The sequence below is a fragment of the Hemitrygon akajei genome, chromosome 1 (genome assembly GCF_048418815.1).
Source record: "Hemitrygon akajei chromosome 1, sHemAka1.3, whole genome shotgun sequence".
NCBI classification, from domain to species: Eukaryota; Metazoa; Chordata; class Chondrichthyes; order Myliobatiformes; family Dasyatidae; genus Hemitrygon; species Hemitrygon akajei.
Genome location: NC_133124.1, coordinates 36,284,201 through 36,312,062, shown reverse-complemented (window position 1 = coordinate 36,312,062; position 27,862 = coordinate 36,284,201). Strand labels below are relative to the sequence as shown.

The 27,862-nt window shown below is 39.0% G+C and overlaps 1 protein-coding gene across 5 annotated transcripts in view; it reads right to left on the bottom strand.

Moving 5' to 3' along the window:
• arfgef1 (ADP-ribosylation factor guanine nucleotide-exchange factor 1 (brefeldin A-inhibited)) overlaps positions 1-25,431 on the bottom strand; it is a 192,857-nt gene extending 167,426 nt beyond the window's left edge. For 4 of the 5 annotated variants that reach the window (XM_073041023.1, XM_073041041.1, XM_073041050.1 and 1 more), the window contains exon 1: positions 24,315-24,713. In XM_073041023.1, the coding sequence (XP_072897124.1) occupies positions 24,315-24,438 (124 nt within the window). In that variant the 5' untranslated portion in view covers positions 24,439-24,713. Of the gene's footprint in view, positions 1-24,314; positions 24,714-25,385 lie in introns of those variants that run through there. The other variant, XM_073041032.1, reaches the window with a different exon arrangement.
• Positions 25,432-27,862: the final 2,431 nt, after the last annotated feature.

Here is a 27,862-nt window from a genome sequence, read left to right as displayed (position 1 = left end):
AGCAGATATCAGGGATTTTATGGGCTGTAAGTAGTGAATACACTGTAAACATTCAAAGTCCAGTAAGTACTTCCACTGCATTCTGAGTATACTTAGCATTCTTCTGTTCAAAATTACTACAATCTAGTCCCTTGTGATGAGCACCATAATTCAGAAACCATAAGGTTTTTTTTAAATATCAAAAATAGTTTGACATTTGTATGAATGAGAGCAAATTTCAAGTGAAAGTTATTTTGGTTCTTAGACAAATCTCTTTTTTCATTGTTACACTGCTGTAAGCAAACATCTATCATTAGTTAAACATGCATTTGATGATTAATTAATTCAAAACAACACTGACATCCTGTAAAGACCATGGTGGATACTTTCTGAGAAGAAACACCAGCCAGAATTCAAGGGCAAGGAACAGACCAGGTTTTTAAATTTACGTCAAGATGTCTTAGTAGTTTATTACTTTGATTAACCAGAAATAAACTTGTTAGGATGTGGGAAGTTGATGCTGGCTGATTCAAGCTACGAATGACAAAATAACAAGTTTTTATTCAGGTTGGTAACTGGGACAAAGATGAGATGGGTCATATCTGTTTGATATGAACAGCAAGATGGTGCAGGTGAATCACAACACCATATTACAGGCAGCTCTTTTGCTCATTGATTGTTTGTCCACCTTGTTGGGTATGGTCCTTCAATGATTTAATTTGTGTTTCTTGGATTTATTGTGTATGCCTACTAAAAAGTGAATATTGTGACATATTATGTACTCTGATTATACATTTACTTTGAGCTCTTGAAATTTGATTAAGAATGAACATATTTTGCTCACTGCACTGAAGACATCACAAACATTTAGCTTGGGGTTGTACCACATGACTCAATAACCGAGTCAGTGGAACCAGACAAGCTTTCTTCAATAAACTCAGCAGGTCAGGTCACATCTATGAAAATAAATAAGCAGTCGATGTTTCTGGCTGACACCCTTATTCGGAACTGGAAAGGAAGGGGGAAGATGCCAGAATAAAAAGGTGGGGGGGGGGGGAAATAGTGAGAAGGTGAAGCCAAGTGAGAAGGAAAGTTAAAGGGCTGGAGAAGGAGGAATGACAGGAGAGGAGAGTGGACCACAAGAGAAATAGGAGGAGGAGGGGCATCAGAGGGAGGTGATAAGCAGATGAGAAGAGGCAAGATGCTAGAGTATGAAATGGAAGAGGGGAGGGGGAGGGAATTTTTTTTAAACCAGGAGTGATCGATATTCATGCCATCAAGTTGAAGGCTATCCAGATGTAATACAAGGTGTTGCTCCTCCACCCTGAGGGTGGCCTCATTGTGGCACAAGAGGACCCTCTGGACCGACATGGAGTGGCAGATGGAATATAGCATTGGGAAATTATGATTATGTGTTTTGGTAAAAGGAACAATAGTGAGGACAAAATCTAAATAGAGAAAAGGTTCAAACATCAGAGGTGCAACGGGACTTAGGAGATCTTGTGCAAGACTCCCCGGTTAACTTACAGGTTGAGTCAGTGGTAAAGAAGGCAAATGCAATGTTGACATTTATTTCAAGGGGAAATAGAATATAAAAGCAAGTAGACATTGCTGAGCCGTTATAAATCACTAGTCAGGCCGCATGTGGAGCATTGTCAACAGTTTTGGGCCCCATATCTCCGAAAGGATGTATTGTCATTGGAAAGAGTCCAGAGGAGGTTCACGAGGATAATTCTGGGAATGAAGGGGTTAATATATGAGGAACGTTTGGTAGCTTTGGGCCTGTACTCGCTGGAATTTAGAAGAATATATAGGGGGATCGCATTGAAACTTACCAAATGTTGAAAGGACAAGATAGGGTGGATGTGGAGAGTATGTTTCCTATGGTGGGGGTGTCCAGAACAAGAGGGCACAAAATTGAGGGGCGCTCTTTTAGAACAGAGGTAAGGACGATTTTTTTGTTAGCTAGTGAGTAGTGAATCGGTGGAATGCTCTGCCACAGAGACCAAGTTCGTGAGTATATTTAAGGCAGAAATTGATAGTTTACTGATATGTCAGGACATCAAAGCTTATGGCGAGAAGGCAGGTATATGGAGTTCAGTGGGATCTGGGATCAGCCATGATGGAATGGCGGAGAAGACTCAATGGGCTGAATGGCCTATGGTATTTATACTCTGATGTATTATGGTCTTATGGAATGTCAGAATTAAAATGTTTTGCCATGGGAAAATTCCGCTTTTGGCAAATGGACGAGAGGTGCTTGACTAAGTGGTTTCCCAAATTTACGACCAGTCTCACCAATGTAGAGGAGACCGCATTGGGATATTGGACACAATAGATTACCCCAGCAGATTCGCAGGTGAAGCGCTGCCTCACGTAGAAGGACTGCTTGGTGTCCTGAGTGGAGGTAAGGGAGGAAGCAAATGGTCAGCTGTAGGACTTTGGTGCTTACACGGTTAAGTACCAGGAGGGAGATTAGTGGGGAAGGATGAATGGACAAAGGAATCACGGTGGAACCATGATCCCTGCGGAAAGTGGGATGGGGGAGGAGGGGGTAAAGATATGTTTAGTGGCAGTATTCCTTTGGAGAAGGCAGAAGTTGTGGAGAAGGAAGTGTTGGATGAAGAGGCTCATGGGGAGGTAGGCAACAGTATACGAGTTACTCTTGTCCTTAAGGCAGTGGGAAGCTGTGGTGAGTGCAGCATCAATGATGGAGGAGGGGAAACCCCGTTCTTTGAAGGAGGACATCTCCAATATCCTAGAATGGAAAGCTGATTACTGGGAACAGATGCAGTGGAGAATTTCGACAAGCGATACCCACAATGCCAAATGCTTGTTCACTCTGATATTTTTAAGTTCATTCCAACCTCCCAGTTTTCTGCCCTTTCTTCTCCACAACAGACTGCTATAGTGCTCTTAGAATAATCACCCTGTACTAACATACTGTTTTAACTGTATCCATACTTTGCAATTTCACTGCCAAGTAACTTCTCCATCCTCATCATGGTGTGGTTCTCATATTATTTCAAATTTGTACCTCACCAAAGCTATCAGCAAATCCAAGGAACATGGGTGCAAGTAAAGCAGTTCAATCTATCATAAATTGGCTATAAGCCATTACATTAAATCAACATAAGAAAATGTGAACTTCATATATACAGACTGACAAACAGAACAGAAAGAGCAACATGAGGGGCATATTTTAGCAAATGCTATCAAAGAGACACGGATAAGGAATTAGACAATGCAAATAGTAAAAAGTGATATTCCTTTCTTACTCAAGCAACTGGTAACAAGAACATTATGTCACATTGCTCATTTCAGTGGCTTGATTTCAATTAGAAAAATAAACTAGTTTAGAGACACAAAAGATTGGAATCTGGACAAAAATAAACTAATGGTAGAAATCAGTGGAATGAAAGCCGACCAGCATCTGTGCAAGCAAAGTAAAGCAATGATTGAACAAGACAAAATCCAGAAGGAAGACAGCCAGTTTATTGGTGAGAGGGAAAGGACAGACAGAAGCTGACAGGTAAAAAGTGGAAGCAGATTATGGGGTGGGTGTGGAAATAATGGGCAGATGGATCCAGATGGAAGAAGAGGAGGAAAATATATTGAGATATATGTTGACAGGTAATAAGAGAGAACAGATAATAAGAGAACGAGTAAGAAAGGTGAGCCAACAGAAAAATAAAATCCAGGTAAACAGGGAGAAGTGGAAGTGGCATTTGTGAAGGGGGGTGTACTAATGGAAAAGGTGAATAATGGGAGAGAGACTTCGGGTGGGCAAGCAGGTTTAGGAAACAAACACAGGAGTTAGTTGACAGAAATTTGGAAAAATTGATATTCATATCATTAGGCTCTTGGCTACCAAATGGACTATGAGGTGCAGTCCTTCTGGTTTGCATTTGACCTTACTGTGGCAGTGGAGAGGGCAGAGGGACAAGTCTGTGTAAGAGTGGAAAGGGAAGCTGAAACGATATGCAACTGCAGGCTTTAGATGGTGTTGCAAACAGAGTACAGGTGCGCTACGAAAGTCACCAATGTAGAAAAGGCCACTTTGTGAGCACTGAATGCAACAGAATATGCTGAAAGAAGTGCACATGAATCTCTCATTTGGAAGGACTGTTTCAGCACCCACATGGTGGTAAGGAAAAATAAGGACACCGACTTACCTCATCAAAATTTTGAATTTGCTGTATATGAAGTAAATTAAAATGAACAATATGACAATGTAAGGTTTTTTCCCCAAATACTTCTCAAGTGTTTAATCGTTCAGATGATTAAAAATAAAGGCAGAAAAAAAACACAAGTTCTAACCTAGACTACATTTTGAAAACTACCAGTAGTCATAATTTTCACTGTCTTCCTGCTAATTTTAACTATCATAACACAAATAATAAAGCTAATGAAAATTATACAACTTTCTCTTGTGCTTTTCACTATCTGTGGATTTGAAATGATTCCAACATAGCACAAATCTATTAGGGCAAATTTAACAAATAATAATATTTGGGGCAAAAATTATATCTGATAGTAATGCAAAAATTTTAGAAATACTTTGCATCCACCAACCCTGGAAGAGAAAAATAAATACTGATGATCATTTGCTGTGAAATCGCACATTTAATGTGGTCATTATCCAGTATGTTCTGTATCATGGACAGATGATGAATTTTGTTGTTTCCAATTAGCTCAATTGTTATAAAACGTAAGCCAGAAATTTACTCACAGCTGCTCTACTCTGCTGCTACACCTTTGGTAGTTGTGTAGAAATTTTGTTCCAACATACTTTTTTTTAAAAGACACCTAGAGAGTTCATGCCAAAAGAGCAAGCACACATTGTTCGCAGCATAATATATACTATTTAAGAAATTAAATATTTCATGCAAACTATTGTACAAGCAAAATTAACTTGCTAAAAACTGCAAATATGTATAAACAAAAACAATATACGAGTAAAGCAGAAAAACTTCCAATCTTTTCAATCAAGTTAGTCAGAGCCATTTTATTTGCTGACCAGGATGCTCATCTAAGCTAATTACATTTGTCTGTGTTTGACCAATATCCCTCTAAAACTTTCCTTTTTATAGAACTTCCACCTGTCTTTTAAATGTTGCTGTACATACCTTAAATACTTCCTCAGGGAGCATCCTCCATGAGGGTGAACCAGTGGAAAGCATCTGGCCCAGATGGGGTACTGGCCAAATACTAATGACCTAAATTGATCAACTGGTTTCAATTATACTGGTGCCCAAGAAGAATGTGCTAACCTGCCTCAATGGCTATCATTCAGTAATACTTAGTTCCACTGTGATGAAGTGTTGTGAGATATTGCTGAAGAAATATTAACTGCTGTCCGAGAAGCAAATTGGATCCGCTCGAAGTTATCTACTGTCATTAGTCAATAGCAGATACCATTTTAAAGGCTCTTCACTAAACCCTGGAGCATCTGGACAGCAAGGATCCATACATCAGGATGCTTTTTAATGACTATAGCTCTGCATTCAATATTATCATCCCCTCAAAACTAATCAATAAGCTTCAAGACCTTGGCCTCAATACCACCTTGTGTAATTGGATTCTCAATTTCCTCACTTGCAAACCCCAATTAGTTTGGTTTGGCATCAACTTTTCCTCCACAATCTTCATCAGCTCACAGGTGTACCACAAGGCTCTCTGCTTAACCCCCCCCCCCTCCCCCCCCCCGGCTCCACTCTATTTATATTTTATGACTGTGTGGCTAAACACAGATCCAAAGCCACAGTTAAATTTGCTGATGACATCACTGGATCAAAGGTGGTAAGGAATCAACGTATAGGAAGGAGATTGAAATTCTGGCTGAGGGGTGCCACAACAGCAATCTCTTACTCAATGTTAACAAGACTAAGAAGCTGATTATTGATTTCAGGAGGAGAAAACCTGGGTCCATGAGCCAGTTCTCAATGAGAGATCAGAAGTGGAAATGGTCAGCAACTTTAAATTCCTTGGTATTATCATTTCAGATGAACTGTCCTGGGTCCAGCACGTAATGCCATTATGAAGAAAGCACAGCAGCGCTTCTATTTTCTCAGAAGTTTGCGAAGATTCAGCATGCCATCTAAAACTCTGGCAAACTTCTATACATGTGTGGTGGAGGATATATTGACTGGTTGCATCACAGAAGCACCAATGCTCTTGAATAGAAAAGCCTACAAAAAGTGGTGCATATGGCACAGTCCATCATGGGTAAACACTCCCCACCACTGAGCACAACTACACAGAGGGCCATCGTAGGAAAGCAGCATCCATCATCCAGGTACTATTTTTGCCTGCATGAAAGTGCATCTCAGGGTTGTATATGGCGACAAATATGTACTCTGACAATAAATTTATCTTGAACTTTGTTCCATATATGCACCACCATATATGCATGCAAAAGATGTTCTGAGATCCCTTTAAAAGCTTTACCTTTTCACCTTCAATCAATGCCCTCTAGTTTTTCAAGCTGTTTCCCTGGGTAATCGACTGTGCATTCACCTAATATATGCCCTCAATCATTTTATACACATCTATAAGGTCATCCATCAGTCGAATGAATAAATTCCTAGCCTGCCCAACCACCTTCTGAATTTCTCATCTGTATTCAGTCCTGGATATATTTTCATTGATCTTCTTTGCACCCTCTCCTGCATATGTTGGAATTAAAAAGCTTTGCTGTAAAGAATTCAATCAAGGGCACAGGCTCTTTTTGTAGATTCTGTTTGGTTTGCTGAGAGTTCTCAGTATTCTCTATTTTTGTGTCAGATTTTCTGGCCAATGTCTTGCATCTCTACCATTTTTTTTCCGTCCCCCTCGCTCCTCTTCTATTTTCGTCATTTGTGCTTGTGTCTTCTCCTGACAAATCATCTGAGTAACAAGTACAGTCGGCCCTCCTTACCCGCGGATTCAACCAATGTGGATCGGGAAAACCCAGAAGTTCTCTCTCCAGCGCTCTTTGCTTGAGCATGTACAGACTATTTTTTCTTGTCATTATTCCCTAAACAATACAGTATAACTATTTACATAGCATTTACATTGTATTAGGTATTATAAGTAATCTAGAAATGACTTAAAAGTACAGGCAGTCCCCGGGTTATGAATGAGTTCCATTCCTGAGTCCGTCTTTAAGTCAGATTTGAAGTCGGAACAGGTACTTCTGGTATTATTTAGCGTCAGTTAGTCAAACGTTTTTCTTAGTATATAGTACATATTTTACCTTTCTATACATATAAAACACTTAAGAAACATATATATTTCAATAATTTAACCTCTGTGTTGCTTAGTAATAATTGTAGCTTTCATCAGGGCAGGGCCTTTCACATTCTCCATTAAAATTGTTCCAATCGTTGACCGACTGTAGCCTAACGCTTTTCCAATGACCGATGGCGTTTCACCTCTTTCCGATCGCTTTATTACTTCCACCTTATTTTCAATCGTGATCGTGATTATTTTTATGAACAGAAACACGGTGGATTCAGAGCTGCACCGCCAGGTCCTAATGTCCACTGCAAGGAGACATGTTAAATAAAGTCCGGGGTTCCGCTGGGTCCTAAAGACCATTGCACTGATAAGGACTTGAGCATCCGCAAATTTTGGTATCCACGGGGGGTCCCGGAACCAATCTCCCGCGGATAAGGAGGGCAGACTGTAGATGCCATCAATGTCTTCGGGATTCCCAATCATAGACAGTCCCTTATTCTCTCTGTTTTTTTTACCTCTCTAAAATTTAAAATACATTTGATTTCCAAATCTGATACCAGTCATCAGCCTGATATATTGATTTGGCCTTTTCCCTCCAAAGCTCCTGCCAGGCCTATCTCTAACATTTTGTTTTTATTATAACATTGTTCCTGACAATACTACCATTTTCAGTTGGATCCAACATTGGCTGACAGATTGATTCACATCTGTAAACATTTTGAGCTAGCTTTGAAGGCTAAAATCAACTGTAGGAAGAGCAAGGCCATACTCTTTGGCAATTGGCCCCACCGATCCAATGTTCACTTCACTGTCATCTGGCATCTGGCTATCTGAAGCTACTGGGAATCTGATTTGGAGGAGCCAAGGTACGTAACAAAAATTGTTTGGAGTGATTAAGTTCCAGAAAAATTGGAGATACAGAAGTGATAGTCTCTCGATAGCAGGCAAAAAGCAAGGCCATCAGGTGCAAAGTGCCCTCAGTATTTCTGTTCCTGGTGCAATGTGGCTCATACTCTGTTCCTCTGTCCTGGCAATCACCTGAGCCAGCTTCCATTTCATCTTGAGACCTAACGGTTTAGCGTTCAATTTCCTAGAGAGAGGCCCATTATCTTATGGCTTGTCCAATAATTATCTTTAAATGATAATTATTTATTAATAAACTTATTTAAATAAGTTTAAATGATTATTAATGAGTTTGCATAATCACATTGTGAAATTAGTAGCCAAGTTTCCATGTGTCATATTAATGAGTACATTTCAAAATATTTCATTGATTGTTGAAATCGTATGATAGCACTCTTAGGCTATCAGAATGCTAATGATTCTACCACAGGGACCCAAGTATAAACTGTTGAGTAATTCTAGTTCAGTGGTGATGGAAAACTGAACTGAGGTTGATAACATTGTGAATTTCAGATAAAAAATTCACCCTTGCAGAAACCACAAATCAATACTCAAATATCTGAGAAATTGAATATAATTCACTCAGAATTTATATGGAAAGAAAATTTCTTTTCCACTAACATTTCTTGAAACATTCACAAAATACATAGCTGTTTCAGAAAAACTGTGGTATGGACCATATTTCTAGGAATGCAAACCTCTCCCCTACCTTATGCAGAGGTCACTTTATCTCAATAAAGGATAGCTTGTGGCTTGGATTTGACGCAACTGTATCACTATTCCCATAAATTTATGCCCACACAATTTCTTCAACTAACCTACACCATCCCAGATTGGAATAATTAAAAAAGAGATTTTATGCTTTAGGACATGGAATGAAATCGATTTGCACCCAAGTTGTATGGAGCAATGGCAGATGAAAATTGATCCCAACAAGTGCAAGGTGATGGCTTTTAGGAGGTTTAATAAGGATGGGATATACGGTACATCATGAATGACAGAGAACTGAAAACAAAATGATGGACATCCCACTGATCCCAAAAGGTAGGGCAAGGTTTGGGAAGAGATATTGAATGCTGGCCTTGATTAGTTGGATATAGAAGAGCATGAGTGTTTAGAAAACTTTGGTTAGGTCACAGCTGTTGTGGTACAAGTATGTGATCGCAACAGAGAAGACGCACAAGAGATTTAGCATGATGTTGCCTAGGACGGAATGTTTCACTTATAGGGACAAACTGGACAGGCTAGATTTATTTTCCTTTGAGTGGAGGAAGCTAAGAGAAAAATTAATAGAGGTATACAAAATGATGAGATAGATATCAGAAACTTTTCATAGAGCAGACTTCTGAAAACTGATAAACAGGATTATTGTAAATGGGTACATGGTCAGTTGGAATACATAGGAGGAAGAACCTGTTTCTATGCTGTACAACTTAAGAGTATGCATACAAGTATGCCACCTTCTAAACTAACTCTCAAGCATTCTCACTCTCATTCCTTTCTACTCCAGATTCATCTTCCTTTCAGAGGTGCAAGAGGCAGCAGTATTCAAGGCTTCTGGACTGCAATCTTGAACCATTATGGGATCTGTGAAGGGCACATTGAAGCAACAGGCAGGATCTGAACACATACTGTGAATGTTAACAAAGCACCAATAACTGGACTCCACCACCTCACAAGTCTGATGATGCATAAAGACTTGCCACTCCTGGTGAAGTTACCCCATAACTGGAGGAGACTGAATAAAGTAAGCCAAGCCAACGGTATCAGCACAAGTTAAAGTACAGGTGCATCAGATATGTAATGAAGGAAGCATTCTGTAATAAGAACAACATTCATTAAGAAATCGAAGTTCTTCCAAATTTGGTTTGCAGCTATACAAGGTCCCCTACCCAACTCCATCTCCCATGCAGAAGCAGCAGCAAGGCAACGACCCCCCCCCCCCCCTCCATTCCCACCAGCAAAATAGTGGTTACATCATGGAATGCTTCTTTTATGGTGCTTGGCCTAGCCTGATGATTTCTGGTCTGCCATCTGTCCGATTATCCTCTATACTCCACATATTTAGAAAACTGATGTCATATCTACAGCCAAATTTTCTTTTAGATACAGGAAATGCCAAACAATACTGGACTGATAGCAGCCCTAGCTGAACTGTAAGAGAGGGTTGTTAAATTAAAATCCTATCTGCTTAGGTGGATGCACAAGATCTTATTGTACAACTTCAAGAAGGAACAAGGGTTTTACCCTTTACATTATTCTTTCTTCAGCTTCAAAGAAACAGACTGGTAATTATTGCATTGCTTTGATAGAGCTTGTAAACTGGCTACAGAAAGTTACTACATGACTGCAACTGCACTTTCCCCATTCAGTGTTTTAGGATAACCTAAGGAAAATGTCTCTTATTCCACTCCTCCACCCCCCCAGTGACTTTCTGAAAATTCCAAGCTTTCTTTCTTTACTGTTGCTTCAATCAGATTCCTACAGCTTTTCATAGAATTACAAGCTTCCTTTACATTACAATCTACATATACAGTGGACATATAATACTGTATATGCAATTGGGCCATCAGTTAATCAGGATGCAGCTGCTTTTTTGGACAATTCTTAAAGCACAAAAATTAATTAGGAAAATTGCCAAGTTTTCCTTTGTTTATTTGGGACACTATGCCACTTAAGTGGGACAGAAGACTATGCCAAACAGTTATAGCTAGTGATAGTCACATGCATCTGCACGGTTGTTAGACACTACACTGCTTCGAGTAAACAGTTTTAAATAGTATCAGTTGCATGTGTTGGTGTTCAAAAAGCAGTGATTTTTGTCACTGACAGTGCTGAGAAACAAGCCACAAGATAATTCGGAACTGTCTTGCTCACCGTGGTTTCTAGCAATCAGGCTTGGAGAGGCCAGAAAAAACTGGAAGTGAAAATGAAACAATCTCACAATTTCAACAAGTTAGGAACTATGAAGAATTCGAAGATATTGATAATAAACTTGAATGCTACAATGAAAATGAATATTGAGGATGCAATTATCAACAGCTTTGTATGAAGATAGTCCATTATCTGTGCTGATTCTGTTCATGTACAGTCAAAAGAACATGACATGGATGAATTCCTCTGTCAATAGGTATTAGGAACTAAAACAGCTTCATAGTACTGCTGTAGTATTGGTAGTGTTCTAATTTCATTTAAATAAACAATCTATTACTCAGTTTGTCTTTTTCTTTTATACCATTTTAACTATTTCCATGACCTTGGCTAATTGTAGTAGCTGCTTAATTGGTCCAAAATGTATGTGTCCCAATGAATCAGAATCCTATGGTGCTCCAATCTGGGGGTTTTATTATCCACAGTATAGACCAGATGGCAGCATTGGGTAAGGGAAAAGGCTACAACGTCTGCTTTTTGATAAATGTGCCGTGATATATTGACACAGCGGTCTTGTCCTGCTCCTGCAACCTGGAACATCTGACAGATCTGACAGTGAAATGCAAACCATTGATCTTACTGCAAAAGTCCTTCACTGTCATCCTGACTGAAGTTTAAGACATCAAGCTAGCACACAAGAAACTAAATGGCATAAAAACAAGAGCAAAGCAGTGCACCCCAATAACTGTCACATCACAGTGGGAGACTTTAATTGGGATAGTTAAGTGGACTGACCATGCTCAAGGATTATTCAGCAGACCTAACTAAATATTCAAGATTCTTCACCAATCCATCAGCATACATATTGACAAGAACATACCCACAAAACTAAAACACTGAATCTTCCAAAATCAGAAGCCATGGATGAACCAGGAGATTCATAATATGCTGAAAGCTAGATTTGTAATGTTTAGGACTGATGACCCAGAGTCATAATAAATCCAGGTATGACTTCTGGAAGGCAATTAAGAGTACAAAGAAGTAACTCTGGACTAAACAAAAGTCACAGATGTATGTTCAACAGCTGTGGTAGGGCTTGTATAATACTACTTTCTACATGGTGGATCGGTTTGCATAATTATCAGGAAGGAGTCACACCACCATGACCAGGAATAGTTATTGCCCTTCAACCATCAGGCTTACAGACCAAAAGGGGATAACTTCACTCGAATTCACTTGCCCCAGCACTGAAATGTTCCCACAATCTATTGACTCACTTTCAAGGATTATTCATATTATATTCTCGATATTATTGCTTATTTACACACTCCCCTGCCTTCATCCCATACCCTTTGAAAATTTCTTCTTATTTGGAATATATCTGTCTTGCACTTCCCTCATTTTTCACAGAAACTCCAGCCATTGCTGTTCTACTGTCCTTCCTGCAAATGCCCTTTCCAGCCAACTTCAGCCAGTTCCCCTCTCATGTCATTGTGATTTTCTTTATTCCACTGAAATACCGACACATTGGATTTTATTTTTTCCCTCTCAAATTTCAATGTGAACTCGGTCATATTGTGTTCACTGTTCCCTAAGGGTTCTATTATGATTGTTACTCTATTATGGATTTAATGAGTAGGCACTGAAGAGAGTGAATCTCAGGATTGTATCTGGTGACATACGTGTACTTTGACAATAAATTTACTTTGAACTTTGATCCATCACTGTTGGACAAGATCAATGCCTTTTATGCACACTTAAACCAAGAGGACACACCCACATGAGCCCCCCTCCCCTCCCCCCAAGGATCTCAGGATGAGTCTGCAACTCTGTCTGAGTTCAACATCATGCCTCAATGATAACTGATGGAGGCACATAAATTAATCAAAATGAAATGCTTCAGAAACACATATGTCAACTTGCTGTTTACCAGCTACAGCTTGATGTTCAACAACTGCGCCCTCCAAATACATCAACTTCAAGATCTGGCTCTGTGAAATCCCTCCACAACTGGATCTGCAACTTCTTTATTAAAACATAAGAACTAGGAGCAGAATTAGGCCATTTGTCTCATAGAGTCTGCTCTGTCATTCCATCATGGTCGATTTATTATCCCTATCAATCCAATTCTCATGTCTTCTCCCTGTAGCTTTTGACACCTTGATTAACCAAGAAACTATTAACCTCCACTTTAAATATACTCAATAACTTAGCCTCCACAGCTGTCTGCGACAACAAATTCCACAGATTCAGCACCCTCTGGCTAAAGAAATTCTTTCTCATCTTTGTTCTAAATGGGCATCCCTCTATTGAGGCTATACACTCTGGTCATAGCCTCCCCCACCACAGAAAACATCCTCTCCACATCCACTGTTTTGAGGCCATTCAGCATTATATAGGTTTCAATGAGGTCACCCCTCATTTTTCTGAATTCCAGTGAGTATAGACCCAGAGTCAAAAGCTCCTCATACACTAACATTTTCATTCCTGGATTCCTTCTCATGAACCTGCACTGGACACTCTCCAATGCCAGCACATCGTTTCTTAGATAAGGGGCCCAAAACTGCTCACAATACTCCAAATGAAGTCTGACAAATGCCTTATAAAGTCTCAGCATCAAATCTTTGCTCTTACAATCTAATCCTTTCAAAATAAGTGATCACATTGCACCAACTCAACCTGCAAGTCAACTTTAGGGAATCTTGCAAAACAATTCCCAAGCCCTTTTGTACGTCTGATTTTTGAATTTTCTCTCCATTTAGAAAATAGTCTACACCTTTATTCCTTCTTCCAAAGTGCATGGCCATACATGTCCCTACACTATTTTCCATCTACCACTCTTTGCCCATTCTCCCAATCTGTCTACATCCTTCTGCATACTCCCTGCTTCCTCAATGTTACTTGCCCCTCCACCTATCTTTGTATTGTTTGCAAACTTGTTACAAAACCACCAAATCCGCCATCCAAATTGTTGACATAACATGAAAAGAAGCGGTTCCAATGACAACCCTTGTGAACCACTAGTAACCAGCAGCCAACTAGAATAGGCTCCCATTTTTCCAAGTCTTTGGCTCCTGTAGTCAGCCAAACTCTATCCATCCTATTTTCTTTCCTGTAAAACCATGGGCTCTTATCTTGTTAAGCAGCCTCATGTGCAGCACCTTGTCAAAGGCCTTGTGAAAATTAAAGTAAACAGCATCAACTGAATCTGCTTTGTCTATTCTGCTTGTTATTTCCTCAAAGAAGTCCAACAGATCTGTCAAGCAAGATTTCCCCTTATGGAAACCATGCTGACTTTAGCCTAGTTTATCATATGCCTCCAAGTACCCAGAAACCTCATCCTTAATAACGTACTTCAACATCTTCCCAACCACTGAGATCAGGCTAACTGGTCTATAATTTCCTTTCTTCTACCTCCCTTCCTTCTTAAAGAATGGAGTAACATTTGCTATTTTCCAATCCTCTGGAAACATACCATAATCTGTTGATTCCTTAAAGATCATTACTAATGCCTCCATAATCTCTTCACCTTCTTCTTTCAAAACCCTGGGGTGTTGTCCATTTGGTCTTCCTTCATAGATTTCAGCTTTCCAAACATCTTTTCCTTAGTAAAGCAGCAACACACACTTCTGAACAACTTCCCACTCAATTTCTGGCATATTGCTAGTGTCTTTCACAGTGAAGACTGACACAAAATACTTACTAAGTTCATCCACCAATTCTTTATCCCCCATTACTACCTCTCTAGTGTAACTTTCCTCCAGTTTAATATCCATGCTCACCTCCTTTACTCTTTATATATCTGATAAAAGACACATATGGGGCTGAGCGGTAGCATAATGGTTAGCAAAATGCTTTATAGTACCAGTGACCTGGATCACACCACTACCTCCAAGCAGTTTACATATTCTTTCCGTGACTGTGCGGTTTTCCTTGGGGTACTCTTGTTTCCTTCCACATTCCAAAGACGTACCGGTTGGTAGATTAATTGGTCATTGTAAATTGTCCTGTAATTAGGCTAGGATTAAACTGAGGGTGGTAGATGATGGGATAGATATATTAATATTCTGTGATATTATTGGCTAGCTTACCTTCATACTTAATATTTTTTCTCATGTTTTTTCAGTTGTCTTCTGTTGGATTTTGAAAGCTTCCCGATCCTCAAACTTCCCACTAATTTTTGCTCTATTATATGCCCTCTCCATTGCTTTTATGCTGTCCGACTTCCCTTGCCAGCCACGGTTGCTTCATTCTTCCTTTAGCATACTTCTTCATCTTTGGGATGTATCTATCCTGCACCTTCTGAATTGCCCTCTGAATTGCCCTCAGAAACGCCAACCATTGCTGTTCCACCAAATATCCTGCTAATGTCCCCTTCCAATCAACTTTGACCATCTCCTTTCTCATGCCTCTGTAATTCCCTTTACTCCACTCAATACTGATACATATCTAACTTTAGCCTTTCCCTCTCAAACTGCAGAGTGAAATCTATCATATTATGATAACTCTATCCTAAGGGTTCCTTTACCTTAAGCTCCCAAATCAAATCTGGTTCATTACACAACACCCAATCAGAATTGCCTTTCCCCTAGTGAGCTCAACCACAAGTAGCTCTAAAAAGCCATCTCATGGGCATTTTACAAATTCCCTCTTTTGGCACAAGCACTAACCTAGTTTTCCTAATCTACTTGCATATTGGAATCTCTCTTGATTGTTGTAATATTGCCCTCATTACATGCCTTTTCTATTTCCAGTTGAAATTTATATCTCACATTCTGGCTACCGTTTGGGGGCCTGTATATATAACCCCTTTAAGGGCCTTTTTGCCCTTGCAGTTTCTAAACTCTACCCACATGGATTCGACATCTTCCAATACTATATCACCTCTTTCTAAGGTTTTGATTTCATTTTTTAGCAACAGAGTCACCCCACCCCCTCTCTCTACCTGCCTATCCTTTCGATACAAGGTTTGTCCCTGGCTTGGATATTCACCTTTCAACCACATCTCAGTGATGTCCATATATCATTCCTGCCAACCTCTAACTGCAGTCATCAACCTCATTCTGTATACTCTGTACATTCAAATATACCACCTTCAGTCCAGTGTTCATCTCCATTTTCGATTTTGCCCCCATGTTATACTTCAACTCACCTCACTGACTGCAATTTTTCCCTATCCTGTCCTTCCTCCTTGTTCTCAATACAGACTGTATTGAGAATGTGGAGAGGGTAAGGGGTACGTGTAGCAGGGGGGACAAGGGGTAAGTGTAGCAAAGTATGTGGACAGGACTAGGGACAGAGAACGTCATTGGGGACAGGGAACAGGTAACTAAAATAGAGTACCAGACGGACATGGCAACCACAAAGAAAGGGAACCTTGCGACCACAAGGCAATGTGTTTGGCAAAGTATCTGAGCTATATACCTATTTTGAGTGTTTTGCTTGTGTCTATACTTATTCCAAGTACTTCGCTTGAGTCTATGCTCATTCCGAGTATTTTGTGTGCTTAACTATGCGATAGCCAATCAATCGATGAATTTGAATCGGTAACCATATTTGCGAATGTAGTGCCTCACTTTTGGGTATAAGTATGACCTCTGTGAACCGTCAAATTGGGAGTTGGCTACCTTACGCCCGAAGTGCGTGTGGCTGCGAACTCCTCTCTGAATAAAAACCGCTTCAGAGGTAATTTCGTGTCTCTGGTGTTTTTCCTCAACTGAGCAGGTTAATAATTTCAGGCTGACAGTAACAACTTGTATATCAACTACCCAATCCTCAGCGTGGTCACTCTGGTTCCCATCGCCTTGCAACTTACAAACCCCATTTCCAGAAAAGTTGGGATATTTTCCAAAATGCAATAAAAACAAAAATCTGTGATATGTTAATTCATGTGAACCTTTATTTAACTGACAAAAGTACAAAGAAAAGATTTTCAATAGTTTTACTGGCCAACTTAATTGTAATTTGTAAATATACACAAATTTAGAATTTGATGGCTGCAACACACTCAAAAGTTGGGACAGAGTTAAAAAAAGATTGAAAAGTGCACAGAATATTCAAGTAAAACTGCTTTGGAAGACTCCACATTAAGCAGGCTAATTGGTAGCAGGTGAGGTATCATGACTGGGTATAAAAGTAGCGTCCATCAAAGGCTCAGTCTTTGCAAGCAAGGATGGGTCGTGGCTCACCCCTTTGTGCCAAAATTCATGAGAGAATTGTTAGTCAGTTCAAAAGGAACATTTCCCAATGCAAGATTGCAGAGAATTTAGGTCTTGCAACATCTACAGTACATAATATTGTGAAAAGATTCAGAGAGTTCAGAGACATCTCAGTGCGTAAAGGGCAAGGTCAGAAACCACTATTGAATGCGCATGATCTTCGAGCCCTCAGGTAGCACTGCCTAAGAAACCGTCATGCTACTGTGACAATTATAGCCACCTGGGCTTGGGAGTACTTCGGAAAACCATTGTCACTTAACACAGTCCATCGCTGCATCCAGAAATGCAACTTGAAACTGTATTACGCAAGGAGGAAGCCATACATCAACTCTATGCAGAAACGCCAGCCAGTTCTCTGGGCCCGAGCTCATCTCAGATGGACAGAAAGACTGTGGAACCGTGTGCTGTGGTCAGATGAGTCCACATTTCAGCTAGTTTTCGGAAAAAACAGGCGTCGAGCTCTCCGTGCCAAAGATGAAAATGACCATCCTGATTGTTATCAGCGATAGGTGCAAAAGCCAGCATCTGTGATGGTATGGGGGTGCATCAATGCCACGGCATGGGTGAGTTGCATGTATGTGAAGGTACCACTGACTCTGAGACGCATATTAGAACTTTAGAGAGACATATGTTGCCATCAAGGCGACGTCTCTTCCCGGGACGTCCATGCTTATTTCAGCAGGACAATGCCAGACCACATTCTGCACAGGCTACAACTGCGTGGCTTTGTAGACACAGAGTGCGTGTGCTTGACTGGCCTGCTGCTAGTCTAGGTCTATCTCCTATTGAAAATCTATGGCGCATCATGAAGAGGAGAATCAGACAACGGAGACCACAGACTGTTGAGCAGCTGAAGTCTTATATCAAGCAAGAATGGACAAAATTTCCAATTGCAAATCTACTACAATTAGTATCCTCAGTTCCAAAGCGATTAAAAAGTGTTATTAAAAGGAAAGGTGATGTAACACAATGGTAAACATGCCTCTGTCCCAACTTTTGTTGAGTGTGTTGCAGCCATCAAATTCTAAATTTGTGTATATTTACAAAATAGAATTAAGTTGGTCAGTAAAACTATTGAAAATCTTTTCTTTGTACTTTTGTCAGTTAAATAAAGGTTCACGTGAATTAACATATCACAGATTTTTGTTTTTATTGCATTTTGGAAAATATCTCAACTTTTCTGGAAATGGGGTTTGTAGTTTAAATCCTCCCCAGAAGCTCTAGCAAACCTGTCTGCAAGGATATTGGTCCCCCTTGACAGATCATACCTGCCCCAGAAAAGATCCCAATGATTCAGAAATCTGAAACCCTGCCCTCTGCACCACTTCCTCAGCCACTCATTCATATGTATTATCATCCTATTGCTATACTATTAGCCTGTGCTGTATCTCTAAATAAAAAATATAAATATTGTTCCAAATTGCTTTGGTGCATGCCTTTATTTTTCCTGTACATGAATATAGTTTGTTCATTTACTGAAGTCACTAATATCCATTGTTTATCGATAAACTGCCACACCTAAATAGTCAGTAATGCCGCAATACACAGATTAATGGATCAAGATTTTGTTTTCAGTTCTCATCATGGTTATATTTTTAAGACAAAATACTTTGTGGAAAATAAAGAAAACCCAATTTAAGATGAATCCTGATTATGCTATATTTCTATCGCTATGTTCCATTAAATTATTGTAATTGACATAAATTAATCTGATACAATGTGTTAGTAAACACAATCTCAAACTATAATAATCACATTCTGAGTTTCCTCTCTCCTCATCTTTCCCCCATGAGGCCAGAGATTGTTTACTTGTGACTATTAGCTTCATAGAGCTACATCCTTCTTAAAGGTCACTTCAACTCTGAGCTGATCTGTACATAGCAATACAAAAGCAGTGCATGCCAGAGACCCAAATAGAGCTGACCAGTTCGGTCACTTCACACCAACCCTTCCAGCTTTACAACAAGGTTGACATAAATAGCAGGGTTACCAACATTGAATTAAACAAGGTAAGTGCCATTTGGTAATTACTTTTAAAAAATCATTAATTCACTGATAAAGTAGTTACAAATCAAGGTTAACATTCATCACTGATGAAGTGATATAACAAAGACAAAATGTGGCTTAGACTATACAGAATCTTGTATACTGCAATATAAAACAAATGGACTTAGCAAACAATTTTAATTTAAAAATTCATATATACTCATATTTACTTCCATTGAAAAAGTATATTTACTTTCATATATTTCATATTTACTTCCAATTGAACAGAAATGCTGCACAGACATCTTGAAAATTACCGTAGATTTCGCACTACAGAGCGCACCTGATTAAAAGCCACTGGCTCTAATTTTAGAAAGAAAATCAATTTTGTACTTGTACAAGCCGCACCGGATTTTAGGCCGCAGGTGTCCCACGTTGTAATATGAGATATTTACACAGAAAGATATTACACGTGAGGATTTTTTAAGTTTTAATTAAATCCATATGGTAACATAAACAAATACATATTGCAAATGCTTTTTTCGAACCGTGCCTGTAACGCGGCTACTTTTAAATATACATACGTATCGGTAACACACAAATTACGTTGCGTATACTTTTTTACTGAACAACATTCCAATATCTCCTAACGACTGGTAAAAAATATATATACTGCAGCCTACCAGGAAAAGTTATTGATCGCCTTTAACTTAAAAGCTACGTTTCGCTCGGGTCTAATGCCGCTCGCCCCCCACCTTCCCGTTTATCGCAAACCAGTATTTCCCACAAGACGCGGCGAAACCGGATGTGACGTCATAGCATCCCGGGATGTAGTACAGAAAACAAATATAGTTAAAACACTTCTAACTTTAACTAGAAAATACTAACAAATGAATTACTAAGCGAAAATATTATAAACTAAATAACTGCCATAAAGGCAGCACAATGCTTTTCTTTGAGTGTTTTCCATGTTGATGAGGGTGAGTACAAATGACTGATTTACAATAATTTAATTGTGAAAGTGCGCTTGATTTATCGTACAATTTCATTGGACCTCTGTGAACTACTCATCAATTTTATTGGTCTACTGTTACGAGGCAAAATGTTTTTGGCGGCATGAAAAAAAATCATGCATTAGCCGCACCGTAGTAAAGGCCGCAGTGTTCAAAGCTGTTCAAAATGTGGGAAAAAAGTAGCGGCTTATAATCCGACATCTACGGTACTTTCTATTCTGTATTTCTGGCTTTTGCATGGATATTTTAATCTGGCACCCCCTCTAAAATCAGAGAAAAAGAAAGTAACTATCCTGCTTCCCATCTGTAACAGATTCCGTCCTTTGCAACATGGATTACAACAAAGTCCAATCAATACCTAATAAGAATAAGCAAAACAATTGATGACTGATCGATACCCTCAAGTCACAACTGAAGATGGTGATTTTCCTAATGGGGGGGGAGGGGGGGAAATCACAAAACAGCGGGCCAAATTAAGCTAGTTGATAATCAGCAACTCTGGCCCTCAGCCATTCGGTTCAGAGCATCCATAGAACCATAGAACATTACAGCACAGTACAGGCCCTTCAGCCCTCCATGTTGTGCCAACCCATATAATCCTTAAGTCACTTAATTGTGTGCATCCTGCACTCAATCAAATAAACAGGCCCAAGATGAACTGAAAGTCAGGTGCCATGATATTTGATGCCCTGCTCCTGCTCCACCATTAAGCCCACTACTACATGCAGCAGTGGTGGATTTGGACCTTCAGATTTATGATTACACATGTATCCCTTTTCATTTGAATGGAGTCAATCAGTGGGGGGGAAAAAACTAAAGCAAGTGTTGGACTTATTTTGTTTTACTTTGGTTTTGATCATTAAATTCAATTTAATTTTGCTTTTTAAACTTAGATGCTTTTAAAAATTGATTTGAATAAGTTTTACACATCTCAGCAATGAGCTATCAAAGACTGAGGGATTCTGGGAGTGGAACCTCAATGGTGTGCCACCCGAGGGCAACGTGGCTTACGGAGCCTGCTCCACTTCTTAACTGTAGAGAGCTAGCTCAGCTTGCTCTCCACAACCAGAAACACTCACTTAAGCTGGGTAGCCACCAGACTGTCCAAGGCACATTCAGTGTAATCCCACCAAATGTCACTTGTTCACAATTAAGTCAACACTTCCTCCTAGTGCTCGGTACTTTTAAGATATAAATGCTGTTCTGTATTGCACAAGAAATCAGGTTACACTGGTGTTGGCTTACACTATTGTCATTACTATCTTCACGATGAAATTGAAATGATTTTGTTACCAATCTAGTAATGCATAAGAGATCCTAGTAGTACTGTTTATCAAGTAGGATAAACGGAGTATTAAGAAATAAATATAATTTTCATTTTGCTTTTCTCATGCTCCTATATGTAAAATAACAAGCCCATTCATAACCCAAATATCCAGGAGTAATGCTGTTAACCTTTAAGGTGTAACAAAATGGGAAACATTCATCTAGGAAATCTGAATAGCCACATCTAAGAAAGTAAACATCTAGCAAAGAAAACCATCATGTGCTGGTATTGTACCATTTGGACATCTCAATACATGATTCACCATCACCAGTTACAGAAAACACCACCACAAAAAAAAGCTACATAATCTCCACAATTTTAAAATAACTTATTTACTTGCTAAAAGTCTAACCAAAATAAAAGTAAAATAAATTTAAAATCTATACAGGAGGTTGAGCATAAACAGACCATGGATTGAATTTAATTTGAAAATGCATTCAATACTACAAGATGCAATCATTAAAATACAAGCAAAATGTAAGAAATGGAATTTTGGTGCAGTAAATAGATAAATTTAGTGCAGAGTTGCGAATTACTCAAAACATATTGACAATTTCTTTTGCTATTGGAAACACATCAACTTCTTTTGTTATTGGAAACATGATACTACTATTTTATCTGCTTAGCTGGTGTAATCAATTGTAAACCTTCCCTGCAAAATAAACCCTCAACTCCACGCTCCTTCAACAAAAATCGCTATGCACTTTTTAAAGCAGGTGGGAGTGAGAGGGAATATTGGTACCAAATAAACTGTTCACTCAACAATTAATTCCATTTTTATTTCTAACCAGTTTATAGCAAACGAATGGGCCAAAACTATGTTTTTGAATTTGATGAGGCGAGGTTGCAGCACTGTAAAATTGAAAGTATATGGCTAAACAAGCAATAGATGTTAAACAGATTATACCAAGCTTTAAAAAATGTGCTTTGGTATTAGACCGAAAGGTTGATTAAATGAATTATTAATTTTGCTAAGCAACAACGTCTACAATTTCCATACACTGCAGACCCAGTCAGCAGTTTGTTCAACTAACATGTACATTCAATTTCACTTGTTTTTCAAAAATCAAACAATAAACCATCCTTCTGATAAATCAAGGCCAGGCTACACCAGCTGTATTATTATGCTTGTTATTTGACTTACTTACTATACCTGTAAACAAAAGAATCTAAAGCAAGACCTTCCTAATCAGGTGCCAACCAACGATAATTCACAATCACTCCAAGGCCTATTCCTGGGGATAATCATCTGACATATAACTGTATACCACACTGCCCAAACTCTTTGTTAATGATCTCAGAGTTTGCATTGTTTAATAAAATTTTACCCAACTGCTAATCTGGTAAGTATTTCAGCAATGCCAACCTGAATAAATGAACAAACTCAGAAGGAGATGATCCACACTAAGCCAACATGTGCTAAAGTACAGACAGCTGCAAATATCATAGAAGGATTTTTATATTTTTCAAATATGAATTCACATCGGTTTACATCTCTCGACTTTATGAATGACATGGGCTAAAGTAGTAGTTCATTTATCATGAATGGCAGTATAAAATTCTAAAAAGTCAACACAAGCAATTTGCATTTATGCAAAACATCAATACGGAGAAGAGATTTGCTAAGCAATGTTCTGTATAATTTATCATATTCCAGTAAATATATTTTCTCATTGGTAATTACCAACCCTGCTATTTTCCCACCTTGAAAATTTTACCATAATTCAGGCATTCAGCTGTTAATATTTACATTAACCATTGTTAAAATTAACATGCAATACAATCTTAAAAGCAATTACTAAAACATTGATAGTTTCACCTACGGGCTTGATATCCTTTGACAGTAAGCCTTCTATTTTTCTACATTTTGAATACTGCAAAATATTCAATCCCTATCTCAACATAGCCTGTGCACACTTTTTTGTCACATCTGCATCAAAATGTTGATCACGCTAGATATCAACTTGCCCTGCATTTCACAGAACTTAATATCAAAATATTTCAGTTCACTACGTGTAAGTGATAATAGCTTGCTCATATGTTCGGATAAATTTCCTTCCTGGCAAATTTGAATAACTGAAAAAGCTGGCGTCATCTTGCATCATTAAGCTGTACAAGGTTTCAACTTCCTTGTCCATTCTCATCCAGTAGCCTTCATCTTCACATTTCAAAGTTATAAAGATCTGCTGACATTTCTGAGCAATTAATACAAGCCATTATAGATTAGATTGTAGAGGCCACAAAAGTAAACTTCTTATTCATCGACTTGTCACTCCTTACAGGCCTTATCCACGTATCAATTGACTGCAACTGTCTTCTTACTTACTTTTGCTTCCTTCCCTTCCTATAGCACCTGTGTAGAGTTGGGAAGATTATCCAGTATTTTCTGATCATCATGACGTTGCAGATATGTAAAAAAAACTATCAACCCTATTCCAGATTCTAAACACTTCCCCCTTGTAACCTAATTTTAAGAGAATAGCCTTATTTACTTTGTAGTGTCATGTGGCTTGAACCTTGCCAATATCCTTTTTTTCCTAATTCTATTATTCTAAAAGGGAAACAATGGCCTTTTCCACTTAAAATAAATATATATACTAGGAAGTACAATGCTACAATATTACACTATGTCAGATGACTTGGGCCCTGCACTTGTTTGACACAAGCCTCTGTTTATGTTATATTCATGCATAAAGACATTACTTACATTTAGAAACTACAGTTAAGCGCCACCGTGTTTGCAAATTTTACCCTCAGTATTGTTTATAATAAATATGTGCAATCGTCTTTTCTTACCCAGTGCCACCTCGCAGGCTTTGCGCAACTGAGAGTGATGCGCCTTCTTCACCTCCTTATCCGCCAGAATCTTCTCAAGCGCCCTGGTGAGAAACATGTTTTTCGTCTTTTTCCCTTCATACATGACGCGCTGGCCCCTCAAAAGCGGCCCGGGGCTCTCCCCCCACTCTCTCTCCTGCTGGATTTTCCGATTATTATTAATTTATTCGCTGTTCTTTCTTTTTCTTTGCCACCCCACCTTGAGACCTGCCCGATCGAGCAAAAAGCAGAGAGGGGCAGCACAGGGTGCCGCCGATGCAGGCGGAACGGTGAGCAGCTCGGTGTAACCGGAGCTGGAGTGTTCCTGTGCCGAGCACCAAGCTCCCCCATTACCGGCCTTCCATCGCCATGTTGGAAGGAAGCAGCGTCACGAGCGTGTCACGCCCGGGCTGCAGCAGAGGAGCGCGCGGTGCGCGGCGCCAGCTGCCCGTTCCCTGCACACGTTCACTTCCTGGTCCCGGAGAGCAGTGAAGCTAGTCACGGGAGGTGCAACATATTTTTTAAAAAATGGCCTTGTTGTCGACTTTATCAACCCGTAACACAATTTAATCCATCATGCCCATCATCTACAAGGTGCTTCTCAAATCCAAACTGAATTCTGTCATCGAACTAATTTGCAACGAATGCCTCGAATTATCAGATTGTTTGGAAGGTTGTCATGTCAGAAAGATCAGGAATACCATCGGCTAAGGCTATCATTTATTGACATCTTGCGGCATAAATTAGTAATCGTATTAAAAGAATTGAAATAAATGGCCCCTTTAGACATAATTTCCTTTAAAGAGTCGAGCACGATATTTTAGAAGGAGAACACAGCGGAGAATCCGTGGAGATTTTGGGGGAAAAAGGGTGCGGTGTTTAGGAATCGATTTTGAAAAGTAAATGTATTTCAGTGATTCCCTCGGTTACGTTGTGCTCTTACACAATTCTGTTTATTGCAATATCTATTGCTATAAGCACACCCCAATAAGTTCACTTCTTGATGGGCATATACTATAATCAACATAACATTATATAGATATAAATAAATACCTAAATATATAATGAGTCCAGTCCATTAGAGCCAATCGGCGAACAAATAATTAGAGGGTATGTGGTGCGAGTAGATATGACGTTACACTAATAAATATGGGGGAGGGACAAGGTTGTCAGAGCTGGAGACTTGGTGGCAAGAGGGTGGGAAGGAAATTGAAAGTGGGAAAGAAACGTCACGTCTGTAAAGCAAATTATCATTTTGAATATAAATAAGTGTGCCCATTGAAAACACGTTTATTGAGAGAAAAATACATTTTGTATTTAATGACGAGGTCGCCCGTGACGTCGGAATTAAGAGTTTGGATCTTGTTAATCGCAGAAATAATAGACTTCGCCACACGTAAGGAATGTTTGAACCCTTCGCAGCTATCATTAATTGCCTCTTACCATATATAGTATGTCAGGAATGTAGAAGAGGGGCACAAATCTAGGACTGAATCTTCCTTGAAACTTTTAAAAGGAGAAAACAAAACCAATGAGTATTGAAAGTGGAGGATTTCAACTATCAAAATATGATTGGAATAATATTATTGTAAGGGGAAAAATAAGGAGGAATTTCTCAAGGCTGTTTAGTGGAAATTACTTGCCCCAAAAAAATGCCATTGCTGATTTGCTTCTCAAAAATCATCTACAGCAAATATCAATGGGAAAAGATCTGCAAAATAGCGATCGAAGTAAGATCTCGAGAAGCTAAGGAAAAGGATTTAGACCCCTCCAAGGTACAAATTGTCAGTTGCAGAAGAGCCAATTACAATGGGACGTGAACAGAAGCTGGGGACAAATCTTGGTGGGCAAAACAGAAATCAAATAGTGGGAAGATTTTATGTCAAAATATTTCACCTGCCGTCTGGACTTTCTTGAATGTGGGAGAAGGACGGGGAAATTCGGGTCAGCGTTGTACAAAGAACAAAATATACTGAGTAAAGTACAGCAAAATAAAACATAAGACAGTTGCAAGAAGGTTAAGTGAGAATCATACAGATAGCACAGGAGAGGTAAGTAAAAATGAAATAAGAGAAGAAAATTTGGAGCGTAAGAAAAGACAAACCTAAAGTGGAATTAAAAATCAGTTTTATAAGAGGGGTAGTATGACTGACCAGAAACCCAAAAAGAAAACTTACTAAAGACAGCAGTTACTAAATTAATACTTGACATCAATTTTCAAAAAGTAAAAGAAAGCATTGCTAGAATCTCAGCAAAGGAAGTTGTAATTAAGTTTCTGGATGGGTGAGAAGTGGGGATACTGGAATAGCTAATTTAATTTCCATATGAAGCCATTCAGTCCATTAGGTTTCTGCAATTCCCGCTATGATCTGACTAATTCCTCATATAAACTCTTCTCCCCATATTCCTATTAACTATGCCCAGATTCTACCACTAATTTACATGCTGGGGTTAATATACAGCGGTCAATTAATCTACCAATTCAAAAATCTTAGGAATGTGAAAGTAAAGCAGGACACACAGAAAGAACCCAAGTAATCTTGGAAAGATTGCACAAACTCCAACAGACAATCTGAGAGGGCAAGATTAAACTCAAGTCGTTGGTGCAATGTGGCAGTAGAACTCCAAGCTAGCTACATTATTGTGTTGCCTAGAGCAGACCAACCACCTGATTCAAACAGAAGTGAAGGAGGAAATTATAGAGGCCCTGGGCATAAGTAAAATTGCTTTTTGGATTGGAAGAAAGTGTGCAGTGGAGTTTCCCACAGATTGGAATGAGTACCACAACATTTCATGATATAGATTAATGAGTTGGATGGGTGCAAAAGGCACAATTTCCTAATTTGCAGATGAAACAAAATTGAGAAATGTGGAAATTTAGTGAAATCCACTTCTGTAAGATTTTGACAAACTGACGGAATGGGTGAATAGAGTGGATTTAATGTGAGAAATCTGACTGACAAATCAAGTCTTCATTATCAGTCAGGGATATGGATACAGGCTTCCTATGCATAATCAAAATATGGACATCTTGAAGGTCACTGGCAATGACACTAGGGTTTCAAAGGCAACACCCCAGGAAATACATGATCAAACTTGCAGATCGTATGTCATTGGTGTATAAGGACTTGGTGTTCATTTTGGTAGGAAGGACATAAACATAAACTGGAAGACACAATTCCCAAAATGGACAACTGTATAAAAAGATCTACACTTCTTTTGAACGGTTCACTGAAAATGGCAGGACAATTTGAGAGAGGTTAGAAAAGTATCTGGGATCCTGGGTTTTATAAACAAAGGCATGGAGCACATGATGTTCTTTATAAACCATAAATGAACCTTGCTGACAATATTCTATAAAACACAATCAGAATCAGAATAATGTGCCTGTCTGGGTAAGATGTGAAATCTTTGGAAAGATTCCAGGAAAGAATTACCTAAATGATTTCAGAGCAATTATAGTTATATGGAAGGACCAGAGAAGCTGGGATTATTCTTGGAACATACAAGATTGCAAAGAAATCTAAGAG